General features: G+C 37.2%; 1 protein-coding gene across 1 annotated transcript; it reads right to left on the reverse strand.

The window, feature by feature from the left end:
- Positions 1 to 3054: 3054 nt before the first annotated feature.
- LOC124170908 (store-operated calcium entry-associated regulatory factor-like) lies at positions 3055 to 16918 on the reverse strand. The gene is made up of 7 exons (XM_046549956.1): positions 16733 to 16918; positions 16487 to 16634; positions 13722 to 13921; positions 9048 to 9158; positions 8494 to 8681; positions 6033 to 6248; positions 3055 to 3725 (listed from the first exon to the last, which is right to left on the reverse strand). Exons 2-7 carry the CDS (start codon positions 16539 to 16541, stop codon positions 3587 to 3589), a joined length of 909 nt encoding a protein of 302 aa, XP_046405912.1. The 5' UTR covers positions 16542 to 16634; positions 16733 to 16918; the 3' UTR covers positions 3055 to 3586.
- Positions 16919 to 17572: the final 654 nt, after the last annotated feature.

Raw genomic sequence — 17572 nt, forward strand, 5'->3', positions numbered from 1 at the left:
GATCCTGGGTAAGCCCTTGCATAGAGCTTCATCACTGGCCTCAAGTGCAAAAAGTGAAACAAATCATGACATAACCTCAAAAATTTCATTGCACTCGAAGGCTCATCATCCACGGATAGTTTTTTCAAGATAAAAAACATATTTTTTTAAAAATTAACCTTTGTCAGGATAAGTAAAACATGCAAGACCTCAATTCTAAGGCAGATTTCCCCTGAGTTTAAATGAATGATCTGTCTGTTTAACGGTTTCTGCTACACTGATCTATTCCTTCTGGATGATATATCACCTTGCCATCCTCCAGGTACATAACATGTAACCCAGATTCATTTCAAAGCATAAAAACCTTCCCCCCTCTGGAAACCACTGCGACTAGTATGTGTTATTCAAGGTTCATAAAGAAGGAATAATCCATACAGCCCATAGCACAATTGACTTATCAACCCACACAGAGGGCAGATTTGCTGCAGATAGCATGGAAACCTCAAAAAACCAATCAATTGCAATGGGGTTGGAACAGTAATGAAGATGACAATTTTTCCCACAATCCTGGTGAATGGAAAGGTTGAAATCCCATCCAGAATAATGGCCAAAATTATCAACTTCAATGGTAAATCCCTATTCATCATCGTTTTCGTGGAAGGCATGGGACAATTTCATTTCCTGAGAAACAAAATCCCTGGCCACATAAATTGATTAATGTGATGTGATATTGTGAGTGCACAAAGTACACTCATGCAAGGTTAAAGTATGCAAGTAAGGAAATCATCCATTGCCTAGACCAACCATTAAAACTAGGTAAGAACTACAGGCCATATGCCAGTTGCCGTGCAATAAGGCAGAGTTAACCCTTTTGCGCCGGACATCGGGTGGATCCGACAGGCATTTTCATATGCAGAACACCTGACATCGGGAATAGCTGTCGAGGATTTTTCAATGCAGACGACCGGATGTCGGCTCTGGCCGACGCGAGGGAAGGGAAGTGACAGCTGAGGTAGCAATTGTCCGATGTATTCAGGCCCAGCTTGAGACCCAGCTTAGTGAGTCCTTAGGGCCACTACTAGGCAATCTCAAATCTTTCCTGATTAATTCTGTTATTTTTCAGGCAGCATCACAACACACCAGAGATTCGACTACCTGTTCCAATGGAGAGGACAGCCCATGATGATAGTCGAAAGAGGTAGTAAATCCATTACGGCAACTTATCACCGATATTTATCATGGTTTCTCAGTCATTCTTTCTCTGCGTCTTTAGTGCCAATACAATTGAAAAACAAATTGGAGGGGAAGTGTAGAAAAATGACAGTTTTTGGAAGATAATTTTGGAAGTATTAGGCAGATAACCCAAAAAATGCATATTAGAACTACGTATATACAGAATCAAGGGTCTATTGTAAGTGTTTACCAGAATACTAACAAAGGCATAATTGAGTCGTTCATTCAGACCCAAAAATTTCAAAACATTAAAATAATTCAGTATATGGCAGGGAAGGATAAGTTACAGTAAAAAAATGTTCCTCATTCATCAATTCTATTGTTTAACTTTAAAATTCGAAAATGTGAAAGTTGCCACTAGCTTTTCATTAATTGGTAACGCCATTAGAGTTCAAAAATCTTAGACTGAGGAAAGGCAATTCTCACAAGCTTGTAAAGTACCATGAACCGTGCAAGGCTCGTACACATGACCAAGGAATAGCAGAGAAGCGGTGATCCGCTCACTATAAGCTCATAACATCATCAACAGCCTAAAGGGACGATGCATTAAATTATTTATCGAGAATAACTTGAGGAGGAGAAGGAGATCGAAAAATGGAATATTAAGGGTATCTTTATTTTTGAAATTCCATCTAAAATCAACAATTAAAAATAATGGTATCATTAAAATTTGGTAAAAAAAGTCTATTGATAAAAACAAAATAAAAAGAGACTGGACTATGCCAACTCCATGAAAGTTTTACGAGATAGAGGAATCAGAGTTGTAACAATAAAGCATGCAATGCTCAAATATTCAAAATGTCTATGCATATGAAGATAAGAGTACATATATGACCATTTGAAATTTAAGACAAATCTGATACCTATTAATAAATTCACTTTTTATTATCCCTGACATCCCATTACCAACATAAATAAATTCCCTGACATTCAAGGTTTCCAGAGGCACAGCAATATGTACTGGGTCAGTTCGAGTATACCAGGATTAGCTACAGTGATAACTTTACGGGAGTCACCCACAAAGCACATACATATTTTGCAAAAAAATCATTCGCCTCGACTGGGATTCCTGGGGGATATATTACTCTTAAAATTTGTCAAATATTTACAAGTTTATTCAATGGCATCTCTCAAATAGGCAATAACAGATGATATTCATTTTGTATTTTAATTTTTGTTAAATTTTTGGCAGCCTCTTCTTTTATTTTTATCAATAGACTTTTTATACCGAATTTTAATGATACCAATTTTTTTTAACTGTTGATTTTAGATGGAATTTGAATCCCAGTCTAGGCGAATGATTTTTTCACAGAACATGTGCATTGTGGATGACTTCCATGAAGTTATAACCATGGCTAGTCCCAATATACTCAACTATACAACAAGTCAAAACCTCCATGTGTTCTAAGTCTGGACCTTGCTCTTCGTCTGTGGTGCTGTGCACACATGCACAATTTGGACTGCTTGTGGTACCCTATGCTCAGCATGTGGTGCCACAAGCATTCCACTCAGACAATTAAAATTTATTAAACAGACATTTTTTTAAATTTGCCATAGTTTCATTAAAATTGCACTTGTTTAAAAAAATTCCATAGTGAGTGTTACCCCCAAAACATCATTGAAACAAAACACTGAGTGTGTCCACGGCAGCAGCACCACCTTGTCCAGTAGTGTCCACAAATAACCACAGGAAAGAATAATGCCTCGGTATGTTAACTGACTAAAGCACTCGACCAGAAATTGAGGGATCTGCGCTCGAATCCCGGTGAAGGCAAATGAATTTTTCTCTGTGGATTTTTTTTGCACAATACTAGGTCATATTTCAAAATCAATATATGTCGATAGGAGTAAACACACTTTTTATTTATTCAAAAAGTTTTACAATAACAAAGAATTTTTAGACATGCTGCTCTCAAAATCAGGAGGATTCAGATTTGATTTTACATCATTTCAGTACCACAGGCCATTTAAATCAACATTTAAACTGGGATTCACACCGATTTGATTTCAGCCACATGACTGTCTATCATTTCATTTAACTTGGGAAACACATTTTGCATGGTTGACATCAGAGAAAACTGAAGGCCACACTGACTAAACTCAAATAAACTAATTTAATAAAACTTGATTAATGGCATAAATTAATGAAAAATACCCACCTGAAAAGCGAAGTCAATTGCAATAAAAGTTATTTTAAAAACTTAAATCAGTACCCCGAAAGAAGTGGGAGGAGATCATCATTTAAACATCCACAGGATGTCCTTATATTTTAAATAATCTTATGATAAGAAACCTGAAGTAAGGCAAGATATCACAAACAATAAAAATAGCTAACTCATGGTTAACAGTAATGACATTAAAATATTCTCATCTTCTATCTTCTTTTTGTCCCTCCATAGCCAGTGGCAGTCCTCACACCAGATGTGGAGCTGGAGCGGTCATCATTACTGTCAGTTCCCGGGTAAAAACTTCCACTGGTGTAACTTGACCTAGATGCTCTGGGAGCTTGGTTCCTGAAAATGTTATAATACATATATTTATCACCATATAGGGGATTAATGTTGTTTACTTTGCCATGTTAGATCAGATACAGCAAGAAATCTATAAACAATACATGGCACATAATAAAGAACATATAAAACACAATACTCCATTAGTATTCATCATAAACATTAAAATTAATAAATTATATATTATCTTCATCTAATATGTAGTAATATAATCGATACAAATTTACAAAAAATTGCATACATGCAGTGGCCAACTTAAACTCAGAGAATTAAAATTTATTAAACAGACAGACATTTTTTAAATTTGCCATTGTTTCATTAAAATTGCCATTGCTTAAAAAAATTCCTTTTGAGTGTTACACCCGCAACGTCATTGAAATAATACACTGAGTGTATCCACGGCACTGCCACAAAAACAATTTCAATCAAAATTGGTAATATAAGAAAAGGTATTAACTAGATATCATTTCACAAAAAATATAATGCAGATATTATGCAGATGTCACTTGCTGAACAAAAGCCAGCTGCAAGAAACTGCGACTAATATAAAATGCAGGGATATGCAGCAAAGAAATGAAAAAAACCATTTGCATCTGATGGACCCAAACGCCAACAAAACTTACAAGTATGAATTTATTGATTTAGCATTCTCAACAAAGACCGGGAAACATGTAAAGAATGCAGTTTTTTTTTAATGAAATAAATTACAAGCACAGCATCAGTTTTTTACATATGCCATTGCTAACAGTGCATTACCTGCCTCTAGAAGCATCATCGCAAGAAACACCCAGTATTGCAAGGGTTTTGTCGGGGAGTAGGTTGTAAAAGAGTTCCCTTTTGTCAGTGTTATATCGTGTGGGGATTACTGCTTTAGATATTATGCTAGGATCAGAGATCAGGATTCTTCCATGTCTTCGGGATTACACCAGAGGCATCACCAGCAATTAAGAAGGGAAATAACGCTTTCATGCTTTAACTTAGTACACCCATGCCTCGTATAGTGCAAGGGATGCGTTCCTTGGGGTCTTTGCACAATATGAATTTGCGTTATATGAGAGCATTTTAACATTGGGAAGATAGGGATGCGTTCCTGGTATCATAGGTGTTGGGTATCTAATTTCCTCTAAACCATATATATTCCCATAAATAGCCTTAAAATACCTTATTTATATAATTTTTATAGTTTAAAGTATCTTTAAAGATACTGGGCATGCATTCAAAGACTTTTATTCACATTAAAAAAATTCGTACGGGCTTCTGAAATTCCCTCCTGTCGTGCGGGTAGGCTAACCTCTGCTATCTCAGGGGTTCGTAATGGATTGCCGGCAGTTGATGATTTTTCAAACCAGTCTAAAAACAACTATTGTGTCACCCAGGCCCTTTTGTCGCTCATCGAAATGACAGGCAAATGCTTCTTTGAACGCCATTTCATAGCTAGCAGAGTTTGTGAATGATAAATCATTTTAATTTGAAGTCCTCTGAGGCATTAGCAGCTACGTCTAGAATTGATTGCAAAGAATGAAGTTGGAGAGACTATGCTGAAATTACCCAAAGAATATGAAGCAGGATTGCACATGATAAGAGATATAATCAAGAATGAATATTAATGGCCTAACAATGGCAAAACTTTATCCCCCTGACATTATGGCAATAATTCAAACAATGCATCAAGGAGTTACCGCACAGATGAAAAAGCATTATTGGGGAAGAACATTACAGATTCAGGTGAGGGAATACAAGAATTTACTAAATTTAGGAAAAAATAAATCGACAATGGTCCAAGGAGGAAGAACACGGCAAGTTCAAGGCAATCATTCAGGGCTGTCTAGACACTCATTTGTGAAGTTATGAACAGTCATGCAACTTCTAAATTCAATGACAGTGGCAATCCAAGGTAAACTTTATCAGGTATGGCAGAGTGCCACCTTCCATGTTAATGGTATCTAATACGCTTATTTATTGGTCAATGGCAACTGGAACTTGAGTTACAACGGCTGTAAAGAGCAAAATGATCAAATAATAAATATGCATACTTGAATGAGTAAATTTTGAAAGATTCACAATGTATTGGTGGAAAGACACAGTATCATGGCATGTTCCATATATTGAGGGTCTACTGCAACCAGGGAACATGAAATGCCCTAAACAGGCATAGCACTTTAGAGAGAGGCAACATACACAAAAATATCTCAAACACTGCATAATAGAAATCTGTGTCTTTCTAACAGCAGTAACTGTAACTTCTCCCTACTATGCATCAAAGGAAAAGAGAATATGAAGCTTTGCTAGAATACAGAAATCATTCAATACCTCTGACTGCCAAACATATATCCAAGCAGTCCACCGGTTCCCAAACCAGTCCAGAAACCACCACCACCCCCGAGGCCTTGATTTGTTGGAAAACTTCGAGAGCCATATTGATTGTAAGCAGTCTCACTGTAAGGTGGTGGTCGATCAAATCCTCCAGTGGTACTCTCTTTGTAATGTGCATTTGGAATGTTCCATCCAATATCTGGGCCCCCACGCCTGTAGGAAAACAATATTAACTATTCATACTCCGCAATTCACGACTAGAAGCACATTACTATTCAAGGACAGTTACACATACAATTACAAACACTCATAGAGATACAATACAACAAATACGAAGGAAATTAAAGTGAAACATCATGTTTTTCACCACAAGCTGATAAAAGTTTCAGTTATCAACCAACTATAAATAGTATTTTTTTTAATGAAATCATAATGCATACTGTTTGCTATGTTAACATCAGAAAAGAGCTAAAAATGGAAAGTTAACTGTGATAAACAATTTGTGGCTAATGTTTTAAGAGAATTGTAAATATAAATTAAAAAATATAACTATAAATATAAATTAATTTAACAATATTCCCACTCAGAATGCCATTGTGGACAGTGATCAACATTCATAATTCCATTTTTATGAATTTCTTAGTTTTTATGTACTCCAAATAGGTACATTCCATTACAAGCATCATTAAGTTAAAATTTTGATTTTCTCTACAAAGGATACTAGCTTCAACACTATATCTAATGCAACATTAAAAGTAAAAATTGTTTTAGAAAAGTGGTCTTTGATATGCTACTTAGTCTAACTTCCATCAATAAAAACACCTTCCATTAGAAAAGCAAAACACAGTTTTGGCATAATTTTCTGTTTGTTTATAAACATGTGAAAATAACATTACCACTTTTCTCTCAACAAATATAATCAAGCAAACTTTTCTAGCCTGCACCTCTCATCTCCCAGGGCCCTCCTGTAGGAATCGGAGGACATGACCAAAACAGCTGTTACACCCTGGTGCTCTCACCACCATCTGCCTTGCTAGAATCTTGGCCAGGAGCTTCTCAGAAGTACATGGGAATGGTATCGTATTTAGAGGAGACAACACGCAGGTAAGGTCATTAGTACCACGAGGAAGGGTTAGGGAAGGAAAGGTGGAGAGAAACCTGGCATCAGCATCAGCCTGCTCTTAGAAAAAGCCCCCAAGGGGATCACGGCTAAGCGTCCCATCTGACGGAAGGAGCTCTGTACTTGAATTGCCCTCTACAAAGCACTCAATTAGGGATTGGGTATTCTCTAGAACACCTATGCCACTGCCAGGATTTGAACCTGGACCCTCAGGGTGGGAGGAACATGGTATGGTATCTGGGGGAGATGAGGGACAGGTAAGCTCATTGGTGCCGTACGAGAGGGGTAGAGAAGGAAGCTCTAGCCACCACACCAACCTGATCCCCAGGAATATATAGTGACAAGCCCAAAACTAAGGAGGCTAATATCTCCAACTCCCAACAGGCATCATGGATAGGGAATTCCACATTTGGGCTTTATGACCAAACACTACCATTCTAATAAATTTGATCAAAATCTGCCGAGTACATCTCATGTGTGTCCCTCGATAGAGGCACACAAGATAGGTGATATTGATTTCAGAAACCTTACGAGGATAAAGTTTCGATCATATAAGCGAAAGATGACAGCTTCACTGCCATATCTAATGAAACATAGCATGCAAGTCTCGCATGGATAGGTGTAAACATGTTTTTCAGTAAACATGTCCCCAGACAGGTCCCTGAAAGGGCATGCATACCAAATGATACTTAGATGTAACTTTGATTGATAAAAATTTATATCAGTCCCGATTAATTTTTAATGGGAGCACATTCGTTGGAATCATCTCATATATTATTTGCCTTTGAACACCTCAAAAGACATCCTTGACAAAACACCACCTTGACATCCTCATAGTGTGCAGTGGCCAAGGGAGAGTTCTAAGGTTAGTTCTACTTTTAGCTATTACAATCAAATGAGTAAGAGAAAGGTCATATGAGCAAAATGACCCCAAGAGGCATAATTTTGATTTAAAGTTGTAACTGCCACTGTATGGGAATGCCAAAGTTTTCGCAGATGAAAATAGTTAACACATTCAACCTGGAACATTTTTCATTTGCAACCGTAAAAAATTGATAGGTTTTCCTACCACATAAAAGTCTTTCTATGACCTAGGGCACACATTTTCAGCACTGAAAGCCTCTTTCTCACATGACAGAAAAACCCTCCCATTTTTCAAGGTTGCACACTGCAAATGCTCCACTCTGAATAGGTTAATCGACTCATCCAATACCGTAAACCATTCTTGGCAATGCAGCGCACTTGTGCACTCTCATCTGTTAACTGACCACATTTATGTGAAATGTTAGTAGGAATTTAAAGTAGAGCTAATTGTAAGGAACAAAGTCTTGTACATACGTTTCATGCTGTCTTCCATTCACATCACTGGATAAAAATCTTGAGTATATTATATAGCCTGCAACCACTAACACCACTAGTAAGTAGATATAAAACCACCCGGAGTCCTGCTTTTCACCAGTCTTAGAGTGGTAGCTTCTCTCTCTTGGTCTGCTAGCTTTTCCAGCCAATTCTAATGTATATTCCAGCTAGAGGAAATAAAACCACGGCCAGTAACAACAGCCATCAGCCACAGTGAAAGAAAAAACTAATTGATTTTTCAGCCATATCAGGCACCACTTTTTGGAAAGGAATATAGAAAACTTCTGTGAAGTCATACCTAATATGGCTTTCCCAATTCACAATACATATTATACCTCTAAAACTTCAGTAGAGAAGTACAAAATATTAGCATGGATATAAAACTATGTAGTAACGAGTGCAATATAATCACTAACATGCAAGCTGCTTTGAAAAACTCATCTGACATATTATTAAGTCTCTTCACAGTAGCATTTATTAAGCCTATCAATAGATAAAACGTGTAATATGAAAAATATATTAATTTAACTTACACTGCAAGATCCCTTTAAAATAAATCGGTCCTCTGGGTAGTCATACCCTTCACACACAACAGAAATGGTTCCAAATTCATAAACGTCTGGCATATCTGCCTTACACTCCCACTGCAAGTAAAAAAGGTTTGCTTAGAAAATAGGTAAAAATGAAGCATTATGAAAATTAACCAAGGAAATTGAATTTTCCAAGGACTCAAAAAAATAACTGAATAAAATGGAATGTACGGCTTTGAATAATTTTTCTAAAGAGAATATAAATACAGTAAAACCACAGTATAATGAATCTCCATACAACCAAAGTTTACAAAAATATCCTAATATCAAATCCAGGCCCAATCCATTCAGAAATTATTTTATATTGTACAGAAATCAGTTATTTATATGCTTTTTTCATTCCCTTGTTCAAAATTATTCTGGGTTTCACTTCATTGTGAACTATATTCTTGTTTTCACATATCCAATTGGACAATTTTTTAAGCTGAGCAGATTATCAGAAACAGGAATGCCAGCATGGTGTATGATACCTCCTAATTCACAATCCTCACCCTATAATGGATATTAAATCTAGCAGTGGGTTAACAGCTTGCTATCAGGCTTTTCTTTCTTTATCCCACAACATTGATAATATATGGGCTGAGGTTACATAAGTAAATGTGTTGAACAATCGAACACCAGAAGCTGAAGAATGATACAAAAGAATCAATATGGATCCAACTTGTGTGTTAAGGACTAACAAAGGTAATTTATAAACAGTATATGTAATAATAAAAGCTGAAGAAGGCCAAACAAAAAACGATTCAAAAGGTTTTCACAGAACGGAAAAGTTTTTTCAAAACGAAACGTGAACCAAACCCTAGATTTGGAATTAAAGAAATGGAAGGCAAGCAGGTTAGGGAAAAGAAACCATTCTTACTATGTACATGGAAAGAGTATTTTCAGAATCTCCTAAATTGTGACGAAGAGACAGGAGTTGGTGAAGAAGTAATATGAATGGATGTTGAAGATATCTTCGTAGATGAACCAACCTGAAAGGAGAAGCGTATTATGACACTAACTCTTCAAAAACTAAACACAAGACCCTCTCTAAACTAAATTGAACTAAACTGGAAAAATATATCTGCTAATCAACCTAGTCACAGAAGAAGCTTCAGGAACAGTGAGTTGTAGCGGGAAATTTGAAAAAAAAATGTTATATGAGTTGCAGATGATTTGGTAAGCTTATAGCTGAAAGAATATTACAGAACATATATAGAATGGATATTACAGAGATAACAGAAGCGCTAATCACTAAAACAAAGAAATTAGGACTACAACTAAATAAGGAAAAAATTAAGTCAATGAAAATAAGCAGATGGCCTGATAATCAACCACACTTCGAAGTCCTAAACTTTAAACTTGAAAGAACAAAGACTATCAAATATCTGGGTTTTACACTAATAAATGAAAACTACAGTGGAAGCCCAGTTTTAAGAGTACGGCATTGTACGAGAATTGCGTTTTTGCGAGTGATAATCTTTGTACCGCTAAAAGGCCTATGATTTATATGTAAAATAAATTGGATTTTGTGAAGTCAAAAAGTTCCATCGACTGTGTACACTTGGTTTTACCACAGATATTTCTCGAGGGCGATGAACCCCTGAGCAAGCATTAACTATTATGCTTCGTATTATTTGTTTATTAAACTAAAATTACAAGATGTGCATCAGATCTACAACACCTAAAGCCAGTTACGTCCAAGCATTTATGTGATTTACGGCCTAGAGTACGCTCCGCGCACTCCCATTTTACGTTCTTCTATTGTTATGCACAGTTATCAGTGGGAGGAGATTGGGAGGAAGATGACAGTGGGAGAGGGAGTTAGTTCCCCCCCCCCTATCCTCTTGGTAAAAAAAAAAAACTAGAAAACTATCGGAAAACTAGAGCAACATTACCTGCCATTGCATGCTATCCGGTGATGCGTATTTCTATATTTCATACATGCATCGGAATGCAGTTCGATCAAGACATCGTCAGCAATTGCCATGTGGGAAAGATGGTAAGATAACAATCAACCTTAGGTTTGCGAATGAGGACTCAGCACCACCGTGTTATCAACTGTGAAAAAATTTGTAAAAGCACAATTACTGTGCTGACAGTAAAAATCCTCTTCTTAGCGACCAATCATAGTGAATCTTCAATATTTCTTCTTCGTACTCCCCAAAATTCTTTATTATTCAATTTCACATCATATCAGCAAAACTGTGACGCAGTTCCTCGCAATCCCTGAAATTTGTTTAAACTCATGGCTTAACTAAGATGCGGGTTACCATTAAGTGATACGACCTATGCGAGCAAAATTAAAAAATGCTATTTCCTACACCAGATGCTTTGAATCCCCTGGCAATTATTAAAGACCTCCTATATACTACCCCTATGTCAAAAATAATATTCCCTTCTGAATTTTGCAAATCAGCACATGCGTCATCGCTAATCCGTTACCATGCGGTGCTTTTATTGCAAGTGTATAATCTGCCCAGGGTTTATTTTTTTCGAATGAACTGAAGATTTTGTACATTAAGTAAAATATTTATATCATCGCAATCGTCCTCAAGAAAACCTTCTGACTACAGTCCGGCCAGCGAGATTTGTCCAATGACAGCCAAAAAGGAGTGCTGGAGAACCCTCGACCAGCTTGGATTGCAGCCAATCACTGGCCCCCAAATGCACCTCACACCCTCGCCTAGTCATACAACAGTTGTCACATGCATATGAAGCAAAACAACAAGCCTGAAAAACCATTAATGCCCTCCCTTCGAATCACCAAAACAAGGGGTCGTTCCTTTGTGTCCTTCAAGGTCGTCATCCCTTCCGGCTCCTTTCTTCATGGAAGCATTTTGTTTACAAGTGATGTAGGCATTTCGCTTTCTTACCTGGCAACCTTACCCCCAACCCCAAACTAGGCCCTTCTGGCCGTCCTCAGACAATTCTCGGGCCCGGACTATATGGAGGGGTGAACTCAATGCACCCGATCCTTTGAGCACGATCCAAGGCAAAGGGCTGATGGGGCCTCAGCATTCAGCAGAAGAGAGCGATTGAAAAACTTCCACCATCCCATCAACTGGATGCACCCAATCACACGACAATGGAGAGTTGGTAAGGGGTGGATCTTACTCGCTTGGGGGGGCGGAGTGTATTCAATCTCAGGGGTGTAGTAGTGTCAGGTGGTTTGCATGAGTGCATTATGTCCGGGAAACGTAAATATTTTGGTCTTTATGCAAAAATTAAAATTATAGATGTGTGCAAAAGTAGCTGTACTTTAAAGACTGATATCGGGAGGCGGTTTGTGTCTCTTCATTTAAGTTGTTCACAATATTAAAGAAAGATAAAATTCAGGCAGTAGTGAACGAACTAGGAACACTTAGCAGCCAAAAACATTTGGGGCATGGGACCACAAATGGAATCTGCACTATTCAAGTGGTTTTGTCTACAAAGGTCTGCAGGACTGACCATAAACGGTGTGATGTTAAAGACGAAAGCTGACTTCATTTCCAATGGGGAGAAATATCTTTGACCACCGAATCATGCCGTATTTCATTGAATCTTCAGGCCAATTTTCTCAACTGACTGATGTACTGGTGAATCATTCGAAAACTCAACAAAACTGATATTGTCGGCATGATGTATTCTCAAAATTATCCACAAACGTCCACCTCATACCAAACATATTCATTGAGACTAGTTATGCTGTTTTTACAGCTGTATTCGGCGATCAAAAATACAAGAATGGGAATAAAATCACCGAAACTGGGTAATTAATATTTTATAAATTTGAAAATCCCCTGTTTATTTCTTTAAATATGTTGATACTCAACTAGATTGTGCCTGATAATGACTCTTACGCTGTTTTAGTTCGATAAATACCGCGGAAACAAAAGAAAAACTCTAAATACGAACGATTATGGGACTTTGGTCAGTTTATTCAATGCCGTTGGATACAACGAGCGCTTGGTTTTGCAAGTAATTTCCGAGGGATTATGAGCACTCGTAAAACTGGGCTTCTACTGTAGCAAGAGGAAGAAATCCAATTTAGTCTGGCATTTGTTCAACAATGCTATTGGAGCTCATCAAAAATATTTTAAAGCAAACTACTGATGAACAGAAGAGCTAAAATTCAGATGTATAAAAGAATCATACAACCAGCCCTACTGGACGGAGTAGAAGTCTGAACACTTAAAAACAAAATGAGAAGAAACTAATTACTTCAGAAAATAAAATTTGATAATAGGTGTTTGGGCTGATTGAAAAAATGGCTAATGGCAGATAAGGAAGAATCATGAGCTGAGGAAAATATACAAGAACATTAAGAATAAGAACACTAATTAAATTATAAAAACTACACCTACCTACAACTACCACCAGACAGCTTGGCCACATTACTTAAACAATTTCATTTCAACCATCACCAAAACAGAGATAGCGAAGCCTAAAAATTGATGTAGCCTTAAACATTGATGCGGCTAAACATATCCATTTTAAAGATGTATGAAGTAAATGTGATTCAATCAGCAGATTCAATTCATTCACCCTCATTTAAAGACTGCATAACAACAAATGCTACACATAAATACCATTTGTAACAGGAATGATATAGAATGAATGTGCTACTTGAAAGGCCTTTCAAAAGTTTCTCACCTGTACGCTGAGCCCATCCCAGCCTTCATTGATACACCGTACAGTTCTAGGAGCGTATGCTTGACAACCAGCATCACCACCAGTACATACAAGCTGTGGGATTGGGTTACTATATCTCCGACTTGCTGCAAATTTACCCTTTTCCAAAGTAATAGCTTTTAGATCTTCTAGTTTCATCTTATCTGTGGACACCACACCATCTGAGAGTAAGCCATAACATATAAGTGAGTAGAATCAGCTAAAAATACACGGCTATAATCCAACCCACAATCATTCTAAAAATTTGATGAGCAATTCACATGAAAAATGACAGGCACCAAAAAATACATACAAACAAACTTCAACATCCAAATACTCTTTCATGTGTTGGATAGAGTTAATGGTGTGATTTAACAATTCCCTGGTGAATAGTACATATGTACATTTTTTGGGCTCTCCATCAGGTATGAATGGAAGAATACCAGAGGGCTACCAAGATGATAGACTCCAGTCTCTCCAAAATTGCTGAGCATGCATGAACCACACCCGAACATGAGATTGATTTTTAAGACTCGTGAGTTATCGCCAAGGAAAAGAGTCACTTCCTGAGGTTGATCCAAGAGCCTAAAGAATTTGCCAATATACCAAGAAACTTCAATAGAGTGGATAGCTAGCCAATCCCTCATGCCTGGAAGAGACTTTCCTACAAAACCGACTCCCAAAACCAATAAATGACTTCAGCATATCAGACCAAACCTGACTGAAAAACAAATGCAATTACGACCACTCTGACCATATATACAGGCCTATTAGCATCTAAGTCCTTGTTAGACCTAAAGATTCTGGTGGGATTACCAGTTAAACTTGTCATCAGATATGAAACAACGTGGTAGAAACCCACGAATTGTGGGAGCACCCCTACCACGTAATCATACCTGCCTTTACAGAGTGAGGTCATCAGCAATTAGTGGATTCTGTGATACATACTATGTTTCATGTATGGTGTAGTGTGGTGTTGATTCATGACAAGATTCACAAAAGGCTGAGATAACTCAATGCTAATGCCAAGAGTTTGCTGCCCCTCCATATGTTCACCTTGCATTTCCACTTTTACCTCAGGACTGTGAGTACAGTGATGTAAGCATTGAGTACTCATCCGTGGCAATTAACTGATGCAAACAGTGATGGAAATGCTCATGATTCTCATGATGCTTTTACTACTCCTTTCAAGAAGTTTATGCTCGTATTCAAGTGTTACACCCATGTCGAAGTGTTTACTGTCACAGTTCGTCATTCTTAACGTGTGCATATCATGATAATAAGGCAACGGTGTAGTTTTATCGAACCGCCAATTTTAGTCGGATCTTCACCAAAATTAGTATACACAAATTATTTCATATTCTAAACAATCCTAGGGGTGGGCGAAAGCGCTTAGAGTACAAATAAAAATGTATTAAATCATTACTTATCTTGGTGTCGGATGGGTAACTTAAACGTTGCAGGAGCCATCATAGATGAGAAAAGACGATCAAAAACAAACTGTTGCTAAGGTTTGGGTATAGACGGGGCATGATGGGTCTTGTAAAGGATGCAAATTTTCCTCTCTACATTTTGTAAAATCCAAGCGAATGAATGGCTTATTCCTAGTGTACGGTCGTAGGACCGGAGGGGTGGGTTGAGTAGCGCACGGCGGAAGCTTCTTTCTTATTTATGTGTCGACTGACTCCGACAGACGGGCTTTTGACGGCATTAGCAAAATTATGTGGGCAGGTCGGATTATGCCAGGGTGGGTCTAGGCATGGTTTTGTATTAAAAACATTCATTCGTCCCTCGAATTTATATCAAAACCCTCTGATACAAACTAATTTGTTCACCTGAGCAACGGTTTAGTTTTCGATCATCTTTTCTCATCTATGATGGCTCCTGCAACATATAAGTTACCAATCCGACATCAAGATAAGTAATGAATTAGTAAATTTTTATTTGTACTCTAAGCGCTTTTTCCCACCCCTAGGATTGTTTAGAATGTGAAGTAAGTTGTGTATACTAATTTTGGTGAAGATCAGACTAAAATTGGCGGTTCGATAAAACTATACCGTCACCGATGATAAAACAACATATCATTTTAGAAGGAGGCTCAAATAGTTGCAGCATATTTTGAAACAATTTTAAAATATATGCAATTCATAGCTCCTTCACGAGTTAGACATACATATTTGGAACTTATGTTAAAATGATTTAAAAATAATGAAATAAATATTTTAGAAATTGAAACAGAGAAAGCTAATTTGCTTTCAAAATAATTTTAAAATGATTTCAAGATGTTCTTACAGTAGATGTTAAAATATTTTTTTGAAAAAAAAGGCCATAGGGAGAATACAGCAAATTTGAGTGAAAATAGTATCCCTACACTGCGAATAAAATTAAAATTTCCTGGGTATTTGATTGAGATATGCATTCAGAAACATTTTATCCAAAAGTTGGTCTACTAACTGGGTAAACGCAGTGAAAACGAGATGTCTAATATTTAGCAATTAAGAATCACTGAAAAGAATTTATTATTTGAGTTAGAAACTATCCAACAGACTAATACCGATTCCATTAAAGAATTACACAATACAACACTTACAAGACACACTTCTATGAACGAACAGGCTTGATACCCAAGATTGCGAACGAACAATCAGGGTGCAGAGGGACAACAATATAATATTCAGGGGTTTATGGGTTTCTTTCATCCCATTACATAAAAGAAGAATAAAACATCGCTGTAACTAAAAACTTACCAAATTCACAAATGGCAATCACCATCAACGTGATTATCGCTTTCCGGCAAAACATTGTGCTGGTTCGAAAATTATACACCTCTGCCCGACAAATCTACTACTGGGTCTCTTGACGATGGATGTCGGATTGATATAATTTTTCCTCGACCTGAAATTGTAATAATTCACACTTAAGTATCAATGACGTTACCTGGATAACGCAACACCGCCGAATTTGCAATCATCCAAATACTCGCACCCACTCACCGTAGAATTCCGTGGATTAAGGGAGACACCAAAAACAACGATAGCCTAGCGGGATCGGGTTAAAATATAATGTAATGCACACGCGCGATGTTGGGATGTATCATAGCTGATTGTCACAACCTGGAATTCACGTTATCTCCGACGGAAAACAATAAACAACCTAAGAAAACAATGCTGTAGGGCATGGACTGATCCACGGCAGCGACACTCCACGTTAAAAACCGGGACTTTCCTATTCTCCCCACCCCACCTCCAGAATATCGTGAGGAGCTGTGATTGGTCGAGAATACAGCCGGCAAAGAGGGCTTTTTGAATTGATTTACCTGCAGGTCCCAGTACCGTCCACTAATATTAACCACTTTTACCAAATAAATTCAGGTAGAGGAGAATAAATGTAATAAAAAACTTAAATGCTGTAATATTTTAATGAAAAATTCATTTATTTAAACAATAAATTCTGAAATTACCACAAGTATAACAACACTTTACAAAATTGCATTCAAAAGCAGATAATGAACTTAGAACATTAATTAAAACAACAAATTTTGAACCATATCAACACCAAATACACCATAATTAACGACGATAATGTCGTTTAAAAATGAACATTAAGAGTACATTGTACGGTACCATTCATGAAAGAAATATTTAAAGAAACTTATGATATGATTACACACTACCTGACATTTCACTATCAGAGAACTCCTATTAGAAATATTATTCCATGTACATCAGAGGTGTCATGGTGCCAAATGCACCATAACGCCGTTCCGGCACTGGTTAACAACCCTTTTTCAATTTTAAGTTTCAGTTTTCAAGCTTAACCCTTCATCAATTTTG

Source organism: Ischnura elegans, chromosome X, assembly GCF_921293095.1.
Source record: "Ischnura elegans chromosome X, ioIscEleg1.1, whole genome shotgun sequence".
In the NCBI taxonomy this organism is placed as follows: Eukaryota; Metazoa; Arthropoda; class Insecta; order Odonata; family Coenagrionidae; genus Ischnura; species Ischnura elegans.